This window comes from Suncus etruscus, chromosome 6, assembly GCF_024139225.1.
Source record: "Suncus etruscus isolate mSunEtr1 chromosome 6, mSunEtr1.pri.cur, whole genome shotgun sequence".
NCBI classification, from domain to species: Eukaryota; Metazoa; Chordata; class Mammalia; order Eulipotyphla; family Soricidae; genus Suncus; species Suncus etruscus.
In genome coordinates this window covers 4,718,407-4,732,428 of record NC_064853.1, presented here as the reverse complement: position 1 = coordinate 4,732,428, position 14,022 = coordinate 4,718,407, and the positions used below count along the sequence as shown (strand labels likewise).

Here is a 14,022-nt window from a genome sequence, read left to right as displayed (position 1 = left end):
TAGGGCGTTTGCCTTGCAAGCAGCCGACCCAGGACCAAGGATGGTTTGAATCACAGCATCCTGTATGGTCCCCCGTGCCTGCCAGGAGCGATTTCTGAGCACAGAGCCAGGAGTAACCCCTGGCCCCCCAAACAAACAAACAAACAAAAAAACAGCTGGATAAGACACTCTGGTTTTTTGTTATTTTGGGTCACACCCAGCAACGCTCAGGGGTTACTCCTGGCTCTATGTTACTCCTGGCTCTATGCTCAGAAATCGCTCCTGGCAGGCTCGGGGGACCATATGGGATGCCGGGATTTGAACCACCGTCCTTCTGTGTCTAAGGCAAACGCCTTATCACTGTGCTATCTCTCTAGCCCCGATAAGACACTTGGAAGGCAGAGGAGGACCCTGGGGTCCCACTGAGAATGTGGGAGGATTTGGGGACCTGTCGGGTGCCCTGTGAGGTGTCAGAGATTCCTGCTGTTTTCTGAGAGGAAAGGAAGCAGGGAGAACATCTAACCTGTTGAGTTGGAGTCTGGAAAGAGCAGAAAATGTTTAGACTGAGGTGGAGAAAGCTGGTGGCTTGTCAGTAAGGGGATCAACACACACCACAGGGAAAGCAGGGGATAGATAGGAAGACCCCTGACTGAGAGGTTTTGAGACTAATGAAAACAAGATGGGATTGAAAGAAGTTACTGGATCCCTGAAGGCAGTGAAAGGCATTATTGCTGGGTATCTTGTGGACACAGGAACTGAGGTTTGATAACTCTGGTGCCAGAATCCACTGGAGAAGGCTAGAGCCTCCCAGAGAGAGAGGCCCTCCACAGGCACAAAAGCTTGTGATAAGGATTTGAAGACAGACAGGAAAGTTTTCCAGTTCTTTCCTCTGACAATGTCATATCAACAGACTCTTCTAGGCAGGAAGCCCCACGTGGGGCAGCTGGGGAGGGAACCAATAAAGCCAACAGCAAAGGCAAGAGGGGGCTGCTAGGGGCAGCCTCCCACCCCCACCGCACCATCTCCCCTTGAGATATAGATTCCACTCTGCCTCTGGAGAAGCCTACGTTTTCTATTTAGTTTTTGTTTTTTGTTTTGGGCCACACCTGGCAGTGCTCAGAGATTACCTCTGGTTGGCTCAGAGGGTTGAACCTGAATTGGCCACATGCAAGTCTTGGCCACAAGGCACGTCCCCTACCTCTTGTACCCCCTTCCCCCTTCCTCAAATACCTTACTCTCCTTTCCTCATGATCATTTGGGGGGGGGGGGCGGCACATCTGGCAGCACTCAAGGGTTATTCCAGACTCTACACTTAGAAATCACTCCTGGCAAGCTCGGGGGACCATATGTGTTAGCTGAGTGCAAGGCAAACACCTTACCTCCCGTGCTATTGCTCCAGCTCCATCTTCCTCATGATCTCTAAATAAAACTGCTTTTGTTTCACTACTTGTCTCCTGAAATTGTTTTGTTTTGTTTTGGTTTGGTTTTGGGACCACACCTGCCTAGATTTCCCAGGTTTTCCTCCGGGGGATAGAGGTGTCTCAGGAGGAAAGAGAGGTGGACAGAGACGCCCTTCTTGCTTTTATCACCCCACTTCACATAAGTCGCCTGCAACAAACTTGTAGAAATATGGGTGTGTGTTTCCCACAGTTTACTGGCGGCCAGAATAGGCATCTGGAGAAAGGGCATCCCTAGATCTGAGGTGGCCGAGAGCCATCAGTGGTCAGAGCAGTTCAGAGTCTTCTAGTCAAAAGAGAGGGGCAAGCAACAGGGAGGAGGGGGATCCCCCCTGCAAGATGCAGTGTATCCCCCTAGGTCCCCCTGAGTGGCCCCAGGGATGGAGTAGTGAGGCACCAGGTCTTTGCCTGGGGTGGGAGGCTCAGAGCTGGGGTGCCTGAAGGTCACGACCTGAAGCATTTTTCATTTGTTTGGTTTTGGTTTTAGTTTTTGGACTACAGGGGTTACTCCTAGCTATGGCATAGAAATCACTTCTGGCAGGCTGTGAGACCATATAGGATGGTAGAGATCAAACCCAGGCCAGATGCATGCAGGCAAATGCCATCCCCACTGTGCTATAGCTTTGACCCAACCTGGCACATTTTTGTTTATTTTTGGTTTGGGGTCACACCCAGCAGCGCTCAGGGATTACTCCTAGCTCTGTGCTCAGAAATCGCTCCTGGCAGGCACGGGGGACCATATGGGACGCCAGGAATTGAACCACCATTCCAAACCACCTTTCATCCTGGGTCGGCTGTGTGTAAGGCAGTTGCCCTTCAGCCCCTAACCTGGAACATTTTAAGTAGAATAAAGAGCTGAGGGAGGGCCCGGAGAGATAGCACAGCGGCGTTTGCCTTGCAAGCAGCCAATCCAGGACCAAAGGTGGTTGGTTCGAATCCCGGTGTCCCATATGGTCCCCCGTGCCTGCCAGGAACTATTTCTGAGCACACAGCCAGGAGTAACCCCTGAGCACTGCCGGGTGTGACCCCCCCCCCAAAAAAAAAGAGCTGAGGGAGAGATAGCACATCAGGTAAGGCATTTGCTTGCTTAAGACCAACCCAGTTCAATCCCGGCATCCCAGGAGTGATTTCTTTTTTCTTTTTTGCTTGTTTTTGGGTCGCACACGGCAGTGCTCAGGGGTTACTCCTGGCTCTACACTCAGAAATCGCTCCTGGCAGGCTCAGGGGACCATATGAAATGCCAGGATTCGAACCACTGTCCTTCTGCATGCAAGGCAAACTCCCTACCTCCATGCTATCTCTCTGGCCCCCCCAGGAGTGATTTTTGAGTGCAGAGCCAGAAGTACACTTGAGTACCACCAGGTGTGGCCCCCCCCAAAATAGAGAGCCATACAGTTCCTCCCTGGCTGTCAGCTGAGAAGGTGCTGGTGCCCACCCAAGATTCCTGAGGGGAAGGACTGTGCTTTCGCCAACAATTAACCCCTCCGCTCCAAGGCTGAGAAGGAAGAAGGGGCATCAGAGAACAGAGCACCTGAGCAAACCTCCGTGGTGGGAGTCCAGGCTGCAGAGACGAGCTGCCATTGGTTCATTCTTGGGGCCCCTGTGGGCTCTGCTATCTGGGCCCCCTAGTATCTCCTTGGCCTGAAGTCATCTTCATTATTGTTCTTGTTTTGGGGACACACCTGGCAGTGCTCAATGCTTACTCCTGGTTCTGTGCTCAGGGATCACTTCTGGCCAGGTTGGGGGACCATATGTGATGTCAGGGGTTAAATCTGGGTCAGCCGCATCTAAGGCAAAGCGCCCTGCCTGCTGCCCCAACTAAGCCTGGTGTGTGTCTTGGGAACCATCTAGGATGCTCTTTCTCCCCTTCCACATGTGTGGAAGAAGCTCTGAGACAGAACACCTGGGAGCACCTCACAGGTAGCTTAGTCAGGCTCCAAACTGCACTTATGGAGACAAACAGCAAGTGTACCTTCTCCACCTGGCACTTCGGGGCATTCGGGGTGTGCTCTGTTCTGGGGTGGGGCAGAGGCAGATCGAAACCCTGTCGTGCAAGGGACTTATCTTACTGACACATGCAAGGGAATCATGCTCCTAGAGCTGTGGGTCCAGAGGCCGCAGGTCAAAGTCACACTGGCACCTGCAGTGGGGTGAGGACACAGGTGGTACCGGCCCAGCACAGCTGTTTCTCCCCCAAGGATGGAGACCAAAGAGAGGGAGACTCCTCGGCACACCCCTCCCCGGGAAGGGGTAAGTGCCAAGTCCAGGGGATTGTCACTGTTCTTTCCCGCCTGGCGAGGGGGGTGCTGCCTGGGCAGGGAAAGTTCTAGAAATGCTGTTAGCAAGAGGGGAGAACCACTGCCCACTCTATTGAGGGTCTCCCAGGGAAGAAAGCACAGCACAGCACAATGAATATGCTGTCTCCTTACAGCCCGTACTGTACCCCCAGTTCCCAGTGTCTCCAGCTCCAGCTTTTCATCACTGGGTGGAGAGTCTTAGGGGTCAGCAGCTGATGAAGGTGGGGTCAGTGCACAGCTAACATTCTTTTTATTTTATTTTGGTTTGGGGGTCACACCAAACCATTTTGGTTTTGGGTTGCTCAGGGGTTACTCTTCACTCTTCACTCAGGAATTACTCCTGGCAGTGCTCAGTAGACCATATGTGATGCCAGGCATCAAACCTGGGTTGACTGTGGGCAAGGCAAATGTCCTTATCCTAGTGCTCCAGCCCCTCACAGCTAATATTCTATAGTCACAGCCCTGCTCAGGCATCCCAAGATCCTGGGATATCACCCCACTATGCACCCCCACACATCAAGAACCCTCTGGTAGTCACGGTGGAAACCCAGTTCCCAGCCCACTCTGGGGCAGCCTCCAGGGCTCAGGACTTAGCTGGGAGGAGCCTTCTTGGGCAGACCCTTAACCCCTTCACTCCTTAGAACTACACGAACCCCAACCCACACACACACTACACACACACCTCCAACATAGCTCACACACTCACACCCCATCTCAACCCCACTCCCCAAAAAAGCACTTCTGACAACCCCCAGATCTTGTAGCCCCAATTCTCCTTGATGGCTTATAACAGCTCCATATTTGGATTTCTTCTGTTTGCCTTATTTCTTTCTGTTTTGGACTTCCCCAGGGTAGTACAAGGCCCCCACTTATTCACTACCCCTCATCCAGGGCCAGGCATGGGAGGTTCTCAGAAGTAGTTCCCCAGAAAGCAGGAAGCCAGTGAGAAGTGGGAAACAGTGACATTCACGGCCCCAACCTCTGGCCAACTCCCCCAACCTAGGACCAGTTCTCCAGGCAGCCACCCACCCCTCCACTTGCCATGAACCTCAATTGGCTTCAGTGACCTCTGCTTCCATTGGCTCCATCCTACTTCTGGGGTACTGGGTCTCACCCTCTAGAGTTCCTGACTATAGACCTCATCTCCCACAGGGCTTGCAACCCACACTGGTGCTGGCTACACTGAGCGCATCCTTTGGTTCGGCTTTCCAGTATGGGTACAACATCTCCGTGGTCAACACGCCACACAAGGTGGGCTCCAGGTGAAAGCGGCCTCCTTCTTACCCAGTGGAGGCTGCCATCTTGTCAAGTGGGGCTGCCATCTTGCCCAGTGGAGACCACCATATTGGTTGTATGGCCTCCCAGAGCAAATAAATAGTGATATGCAAGAAAGAGAAAGTGGGGGTAGAGGGGAAAAGGGCTGAGACAGTTTTTTGACAAAGTTATCCCACACAGGTGTGTAATTTGAACATGTTGAACAGAGATATGAGGAGCAAGTTAGGCTTCTACAGGTCAGGAATCAGGATGAGAAGTTAAAGAAGTACCTAGCATAGGAAGTTTCTGAAAGGGCAAAGGGTAGGACTCTGTGACCTTCTCATTCCTGAGAGGGCGGTATTCCACTCTGCTTTTAAGATCTACATCACTCTTACCTGCTACGTGTGTGTGTGTGTGTGTGTGTGTGTGTGTGTGTGTGTGTGTGTGTGTGTGTAGGGATGCGCTTGGGCCACACCCAAATGCTCAGGGGTGAGTTCAGGAGTGATTCCTGGCTGTGCATTCAGAAATCACACTTGGTGCTGCCTGGGTTCACTGGGGTCAACTTCGCATAAGGTGAGCTCCCTACTTGCTGGAAGACCATTCCAGACCACAGACTTCTTTCCCTCCCACTTGATTTGAGGATCCTCCAGCAGAGGGAGCTGTGCACATTGCTCACTGCATGGGTTCATTGCATCTTACTGACCATCCCTGCACCACCTTTTCTTCGTGTTTCAGCGTCACCGGATCCCACGGACCTGCAGCTGCCCATGTCCTCTAGCTCCTCATCTCACCCCACCCTGCCCCACAGCTACCTTTAAAATTTCTCAGGCTGGGCCCGGAGAGATAGCACAGCGGCGTTTGCCTTGCAAGCAGGACCAAAGGTGGTTGGTTCAAATCCCGGTGTCCCATATGGTCCCCCGTGCCTGCCAGGAGCTATTTCTGAGCAGACAGCCAGGAGTAACCCCTGAGCAACGCCGGGTGTGGCCCAAAAACCAAAAACCCAAAAACCACTGAGCGATAGCACAGTGGGAAGGGTGTTTGCCTTGCACCTGGCTAACCCGAGTTCAGTCCCTGGCATCCCATAGGGTCCCCCCAAACCCACTTAGAGTGATTCCTGAGTGCAGAGCCTAGAGTAACCTCTAGCACCACCAAAAATAATTCTTAGGTATGGGCTGGTGAGATAGTAAATCCAGCAGGTAAGACACTTACTTGCCTTGCACTTAGCTAGCCGACCTAGCTTCCATCCCTGGCATCCCATATGGTCGGTCCCCCAAACCTCATCAAGAGTGATTCCTGAGTGTAGAGTCAGGAGTAACTCCTGAGCACTGCCAGGTGTGGGTCTAAATCAAAAAATTCTCAGGCAGCGATAGCTCAGAGGGTGAGGTACACACATTGTCGGAAACCGTTCCCTGTACTCTAAGAATATTGTTTGTGGTCTCCTGGATTTTCTGTGTCCCTGGCAAGCAGGACTGTGTCTTCCAGGTCTTCAAGTCCTTTTATAACGACACTTACTTTGAGCGCCACGGAATCGGCTTGGAAGAGGATCACTTGCTGCTCCTGTGGTCTTGCACCGTGTCCATGTTCCCTCTCGGTGGCTTCCTGGGAGCGCTGATGGTTGGCCCAATGGTTGACAAATGTGGCAGGTAAGGCAGAGGCTCTTGACCGCCATCCAGGGGGACCCCGGAGATCAGGAATAGGAGATCTAATCCCCACTTCGCCTCAGACATCAGGGTATTTGTTTTGCTACTTTTATTGAGGCTATTCAAGGCAGTGCTCAGGGCTGACGCCTGGCTCTGTGCTCAGGGATCACTCCTGGTGGTGCTGGGGGACCCTACACAGTCCCAGCCATCAAACCTGTGTTGACTCCATGCCAGGTGAGGCCTTTCCTCCCAGCCCAGCATCAGGGCCTTGAGGTCCCAAATTGCCAGGGACTTCCTCCCTCTTCACTTGAATGGGGACAGCTTTCCCTCCATCCTCTGCACTGTGCAGGTGGGGCGCCTTAGAGTCAAGTGCTGGCTGCTTCTGGGGTGCAGCTCCAGCAGTGTTCGTGGATGGGGCATGGAAGGGGCTGGATACCAGGGTAAGAGGGCTCAGAGCAGCTGCTTCTTCCTGGGTGGCCGCAGCTCCTGAGATTTGGGCTCAGTCACTAAGGCTGAGAGCAGGGTACAGGGGGAGAGACCTCTGTGTTTGGTGTGGCCCAGGAGACCTCCACCTGACCCCCTCCTTAGGAACTCTCACTGCCCAGGGGCTGGGCTGGCAGTTTATGGGTGTGAGGTTTTTGTTTGTTTGTTGGGCCACACCCATGGGTGCTCAGGACTTATTCCTGACTCTCTCTGCACTAAAGGGACATTCCTAGTGGTGCTGCTATATCTCTGGCTTCTATGGGTGTGAGTTTTGAGGCAACCCTGCTGAAGAAAACAAGACTTGTTTGGAAGCCATGACTGGCTGGTTGAGCACAGAGCTAACTCCTGGCTGTGCTGCATTCAGGAATCACTCTTTTTTTTTTTTTTTTTTTTTTTGGCCACACCCAGCAGCACTCAGGGATCACTCCTGGCCCTGAGCTCAGAAATTACTCCTTGGGCCAGGAGAGATAGCACAGCGGCGTTTGCCTTGCAAGCAGCCAATCCAGGACCAAAGGTGGTTGGTTCGAGTCCCGGTGTCCCATATGGTCCCCCGTGCCTGCCAGGAGCTATTTCTGAACAGACAGCCAGGAGTAACCCCTGAGCACCGCCGGGTGTGGCCCAAAACCAAAAAAAAAAAAAAAAATTACTCCTGCCAAAAGACCATATCAAATGCCAGGGGTTGAACCTGGGTCAGCTGTAAGTAGGGCAAATTGTTGTGCTATTGCTCTGGCCCCTAGGAATCACTCTTGGGGACCATATGCAATGCCAGGGATCAAAACTGGGTTGGCTTGCATCCATGGCAAATACCCTCCCCTCTATTTATTACTCTGGCCTAAGATCCAGAATTTTCTCTCTGAAACAAAACAGACTAACATATGGTTTTTATACTGTTTGAACTGCAATTTTTTGCCCCAGGCAGGATCATGGAGAAGGGGGACACAGATAAGAAAGAGTGACCTCTCAGCTTGGGGCAGGAGGTGGGTACTGGGGCAACTGTGGGCAGAGCTGGAACAAACCCTTCATCAAGGTACATGGTTTTCCAGTGGGGTGAGAAGGAGTTAAGAGCTTTTCATTTGGTTTTGGTTTTGGTTTTTGGGTCACACCCGACAAAACTCAGGGGTTACTCCTGGCTCTGCACTCAGAAATCGCTCCTGGCAGGCTCTGGGGACCATATGGGATGCCGGGATTCAAACCATCCTGGATTGGCTGCGTGCAAAGCAAACACCATACCACTATGCTATCTCTTCAGCCCCGAGTTAGGAGCTTTTTAAGATCCAATGTTAGAGGGATGCAGCGATAGTACAATAGGTAGGGCGTTTGCCTTGCAAATCCCAGTCAATATTTCCCACATTCAGCTAACTGCTGCTGGTCCCCCCAGTAACAATGCCCCTTGCCTGTGAAGGCAGCCCCTTCCCTCTCCTTACTGCTGATGTCCAGAGCTTCCACTCCCAACCACCCTGCTGAGCCCAAACTTTTCTTTTCCTTATTTTTTTTGAGCCCAAACTTTTCTTATTTTTTTATTTTAAAAAGGAGCCACAGCTGGTGATGCTCAAGGATTATTTTTGCCTCTACGCTCAGAAATCCCCCTACTCAGGGTCCTTCTGGCAGGCTTGAGGGACCCTATGGGGTGCTGGGGATAGAACCCAGGTTGGCTGCATGCAAGGCAAATGCCCTCCCCACTGTAACTTGCTCCAGTCCTGACCTCAAAACTTCTCAGCACCTTGATCCATGCTTTCTCTGTCCATCCCTCCTGCCATTCTCCCCAATCTGGGGTCCTGCTGGTCTGGGGGGTGGTGGGAGATAGGGGTCAGTGTGCGGGGGGAGCTCCTGCAGCCCCCACCCTCTCTCCTCGCAGGAAGGGGACCCTGCTGATCAACAATATCTTTGCTATTGTCCCCGCCATCCTCATGGGCATCAGCAAAGTGGCCAAGGCCTTCGAGCTGATCATCTTTTCCCGAGTTGTGCTGGGAGTCTGCGCAGGTAAGGGCAGGTGCAGATACCAAATGTGACGACACAAGGTGGGGACAGACATCCCCCTCCTATTGGCCAAGCCTGGGAGCAGGGGCGGGTCTTCTGAGCCTCTGCTTGCTTTTGGCTTTAATATTTTTGTTTTAATTGAATCACTGTGAATTGCAAAGTTACCAAGTTATTCAGGTTGGGCTTCAGGGGTACAAAGTTCCAACACCCATCCACTCCCCAGCATCCCTTTCTCTCCACCAAAGCTAGGGTTTCTTTTCTCTGGAAGCATCTTCTCACTCCATTTCCAGGGTTTAGAAACTTCACACTCTCTCTTTCTTTGAGCAAAATTTTTCTCCTGAAAGGAGTTTTACAAAGACACCCTCAGGGGCCTAGGAGATAGCACAGCGAGTACGGAGCTTGTCTGTACTCCCCAACCTAGATTCAATCCCTAGCATCCCATAAAGTCCCCTGCTCCTTCAGGTGTGGCCTCCCCAACAACATAAAAAGCACTCTTAGGCCCAAGGATATAGTTCAATGGGCTGCAACAGAGACTTGGCAAGCAGGAGGTCTGGATCTGAGCCCCCAGGACTACACTGTCCCAGTTATAGAGCCAGGCATAGCTCCCACCATTCTGGGTATGACCCCCAAGCTGAAAGATAAATAAACGTAAAAGCACACCTTTTCTTGAGGACTGCATAAAACTGGGAGTGAGGTTTTTATTTTGGTTTCGTTTTTGTTTTTGTTTTAACCAAACCCAGCTGGGAACTGACCCTTTAGCCTATTTTGAGTCTGGGAAGGTCCTCATCCCTCTTTAGGGGTTCCTTGGGAACAGAGATTTCTGTTGTTGTTGTTGTTGTTGTTTTGGGGTTGCACCTGCAGTGCTCAAGGCTTACCCATGACTCTGTGCCAGGAATTACTCCTGGTGGGCTCAGGGGATCATATGAGAAGCTGGGGATAGAACCCAGGTCGCTGTGTGCAAGGCAAGCACCTGTCTTACCCACTGTACTATCTCTCCAATTGGGACAGAGATTTCTAGAAGGTTCCCTTAAAAGTGCAAACTAGGGCCCGGAGAGATAGCACAGTGGCGTTTGCCTTGCAAGCAGCCGATCCAGGACCAAAGGTGGTTGGTTTGAATCTCAGTGTCCCATATGGTACCCCATGCCTGCCAGGAGCTATTTCTGAGCAGACAGCCAGGAGTGACCCCTGAGCACCGCCGGGTGTGACCCAAAAACCAAAAAAAAAAAAAAAAAAAAGTGCAAACTAACCATCAGATGTACTATTTCTCTCCCACCCTGAGACTGGGCCTGGGGCCATCACTAGAAGGGTAGAAGGAACTGAATTGAATCCAGGTCATCAGGTCAGGCTACTTTTCTGATCCCTGACTAGATTTCTCTGCCCAGGCATCTCCTACAGTGCCCTCCCCATGTACCTGGGGGAACTGGCCCCCAAGAACCTTCGTGGCACCCTGGGAACAATGACTGAGGTGTTTGTCATCGTGGGAGTCTTTTTGGCACAGATCTTCAGCCTACAGGCCCTCCTGGGCAACCCTACAGGTACGGGCTCCCTGAGGTCAGGTGGGCACTGCCCACCGTGAGGCACAGGCACCAACTCAGCTGGGTTCGAGTTGTGCCAGGGCAGTTAGATGTGACAAGCAGTGACCTTTGGGCCGGGTAGCTGCATGGTGGGCACAGGTGCCTTGACCTGTGGAGGTCCAGAGCATTTGGGTGCATGATGAGGAAGGACACAGTACAACTTGGGGATAAAGATGGCAGCGCCTTGGGGTGGGGGATGCTCTAAAGGGGAAAGGGGGGATGGTGGCGGCTGAGGGGGACCTTGTGTGTGCTGTCTTTCAACCATCATGCTGTGTGGCCAATCCTATCATCCTTGCCATAAGTTTCACCAGCTTCTTCACCATCATAACCCCCATTATTATAATCACCATCTCCTCATCTTCATCATTATTCCATCCTCCTCCTCATGATTATAGACATCTTCATTGTCAGCCCCATTACCATCTGCCTTCCAACAACTTCATCCCCACCATCATATCCCCATTATCTTCGCCATTACCATCTTCGCCATCACCATCGCCTTTCTGTAACTCCTGGGAAATACAAGGCTTAAGACAAATGTCTCGGTTCAGTTCCTGTTATGCTAATAGGGATGGAGGTGGGGGTGCAGATTCTGTCCCCCTACTTGGTGTTTTTTTTTGGGGGGGTCACACTCGGCAGCGCTCAGGAATTACTCCTGGCTCTATGCTCAGAAATTGCCCCTGGCAGGCACAGGAGACCAATGGGATGCCGGGATTCAAACCACTGTCCTTCTGCATGAAAGGCAAATGCCTTACCTCCATGCTATCTCTCTGGCCCCCTGTTCTCCTACTTGATCTCAATGCCACCCCATTAATCCAGATCTTGAGAAGGGGCTCCAAGCCACAGTGCTCACCACCTGCTCCCCAATCCCGTCCCTAGAGCAACCACACCATTTTCAGCCTCAGAACAAGCAGCTAGTTCTCAGCTGTCCTCTGTCTCAGGCTCGTGAGGACACAGGGAGGTTAGCCTGTCAGTGCCCAACTCTGTCTTGCTTCCTCCCCTGCAGGCTGGCCCCTGCTGTTGGCGCTCACAGGGGTCCCGGCTCTGATCCAGCTGCTGTCCCTTCCCTTCTTCCCTGAGAGCCCACGGTACACCCTGATTCAGAAGGGGGACGAGGATGCTGCTCGCCAAGGTACAGAAGCTACGGCTGGGCCCACACGATAGCACAGCAGGGAGGGCATTTGCCTTGCAAGCGGCTGTCCAGAGTTCAGTCCCCGGCATCCCATATGGTCTGCCAAGCGTCGTCAGGAGTTAAGAGCTAAGAGCAAGGAGTAACTCCTGAGCATACTGGGTATGGTATGCCCCACCAAAAAAAAAAAAGCTACCACTATCATTGTACCAGCCAGTCACTTCTGGCCACTTTACACCTTGTCCAGACACCTCTCCTTGTGGTCAGGTAGAGGAGGGTCAGTGGGAGAGGGACTTAGGGCCGGGAATGCTGAGAGGGTTAGGGTTAGGGTTAAGTTAGAAGGGACTATGTGGGTGCTAGGCCATCTGGGTATCTTTTTCTGGGGTGGACAACTATGCTAAGGCTCCTCTCAGCTCAGGGGTCACTCCCCCAGTGCTCCGGGGACCCTGCAGTGCTGAAGATCGAGTCCAGCTGGGCCTCCAGCAGTGTGCTCAGCCCACCGAACCCTCTCTCAGGCCCGAGGGAAGGGACTCGGGGGAAGCTGCCGGCAGCCGTGTCCTAGTCGCCTTCCCCCTTAGCCCTGCGGACACTGCGAGGCTGCTCGGACGTGGGCGCAGAGCTGGAGGAGATGCGCGTGGAGGACCAGGCCGAGCGGGCCGAGGGCCGCCTGTCCGTGTGCAACCTCTTCACCTTCAGGGCTCTGCGCTGGCAGCTCGTCTCCATCATCGTGCTCATGGCTGGCCAGCAGCTCTCAGGGGTGAACGCGGTGAGCAGGTGGGGGTCACGATCACGGGTGGGTGTGGGCATTTCAGTGTGTGGGCGGGGCTGTTGGCAATGGGCGTGGCCTTGTGCAACAGGCATTGGTGAGGTGGGCGGAGCCTTGTGTGGCAGGTGCTGCTGTGGGTGGGGCTATGAGAATAGGCGTGGCCTTGTGTGACAGGTATGTGGGCGGGGCCTGTAAATGGGCGTGGCCTTGTGCTGCAGGAATTTGTGTTATGGGTGGAGCTATTGGGAGTGGGCATGATCGTGAGTGGCAGGCATTGGTGTGGGCGTGGCTGTAGGCATGGGCGTGGCTGATTGAGTAATGCACATGGCTAGGGGCAGGGCTGGGGGCAGGGCAGAGCTGTATGAGTGGGCGTGGCCTTGTGTGGCAGGTACTGTTGTAGGCGGGACTATATGGGAATGGACATGGATGGCTATGGGTAATGGACACGACTGTGAGCATGGCTGGGGTATGACAGGGCTGTAGAAATGGGAATGGTTGGGGCCGGAGAGATAGCATGGAAGTAAGGTGTTTACCTTGCATGCAGAAGGTCAGTGGTTCGAATCCCAGCATCCCATATTGTCCCCTGTGCCTGCCAGGGGCGATTTCTAAGCATAGAGCCAGGAGTAACCCTTGATTGATGTCGGGTGTGACCCAACCTACCCCCCCCCAAAAAAAAAAAAAAAGGAAAAAAAGGAATGGGCATGGCCTGTGTGGCAGGCAGGGCTGTGGGAATGGGTGCAGCAGAGCTGGATGTGGACCTGGCTATGGGCGTGGCGGGGCTGGATCTGGAGATGACTTTGGACGTGGTCAGGGCAGTGGCAGATCTGTGGAAGTGGACATTCCCATGTGGGAAGCGTCGCTGTGGACGTGGACCTGGGTATAGGCGGTTGTGGAGCAGCTGTGACTGGACGCTCAGCTGCTGCAGGGTTGACTTTGTCCTCATCTGCTCCCGGGCTCACTAGAGGGCGGTAGACTCATCCAGTTCATGAGTGGTTTGTTCAGGGTTCAGCCATGATGTGTCACCACCCTTACTGTAGTCTTCATGTGCTGTACAGCCTCTAACAGATCAAATCCTGGGCCTTGGTTTGAATAGGACAAAGCCCCTGAAAGAGCTTAAGCAAAACCAGACTCTAAATCTCAGAGAGCCCCCCCCCCCAATAGATAGCACAGCAGTAGGACGTTTGCCTTGCATGCAGTCAGTCAAATCCAGGACATACGGTGGTTCAAATCCTGGCATCCCATATGATCCCCTATGCCTGCCAGCAGCGATTTCTGAGCACAGAGCCCGGAGTAACCCCTGAGCGCCTCAGGGAGTGATCCAAAAACCAAATCCCCAAGGCTGGTTCTCCATTCTGTCCCTCTACCCTCCCTGGCCCATCCCCTCCATGCCCCTTGCCCAGGCCCGGGCCTCCAGGGTTGCTTGTGGCTTGGTCTGGGGCCTGGGCGGGACTCAGCCCTTCCCATTT

General features: G+C 53.1%; 1 protein-coding gene across 1 annotated transcript in view; it reads left to right on the top strand.

Annotated features, from left to right (window-relative positions):
• Positions 1 to 3,524: 3,524 nt before the first annotated feature.
• Positions 3,525 to 14,022, top strand: part of LOC126011616 (solute carrier family 2, facilitated glucose transporter member 7-like) — a 14,945-nt gene continuing 4,447 nt past the window's right edge. Inside the window, exons 1-8 of the mRNA XM_049775439.1 lie at positions 3,525 to 3,586; positions 3,635 to 3,686; positions 4,886 to 4,984; positions 6,470 to 6,630; positions 8,966 to 9,090; positions 10,470 to 10,622; positions 11,668 to 11,793; positions 12,369 to 12,556. Of these exons, the coding sequence (XP_049631396.1) occupies positions 3,525 to 3,586; positions 3,635 to 3,686; positions 4,886 to 4,984; positions 6,470 to 6,630; positions 8,966 to 9,090; positions 10,470 to 10,622; positions 11,668 to 11,793; positions 12,369 to 12,556 (966 nt within the window). The remainder of the gene's footprint in view (positions 3,587 to 3,634; positions 3,687 to 4,885; positions 4,985 to 6,469; positions 6,631 to 8,965; positions 9,091 to 10,469; positions 10,623 to 11,667; positions 11,794 to 12,368; positions 12,557 to 14,022) is intronic.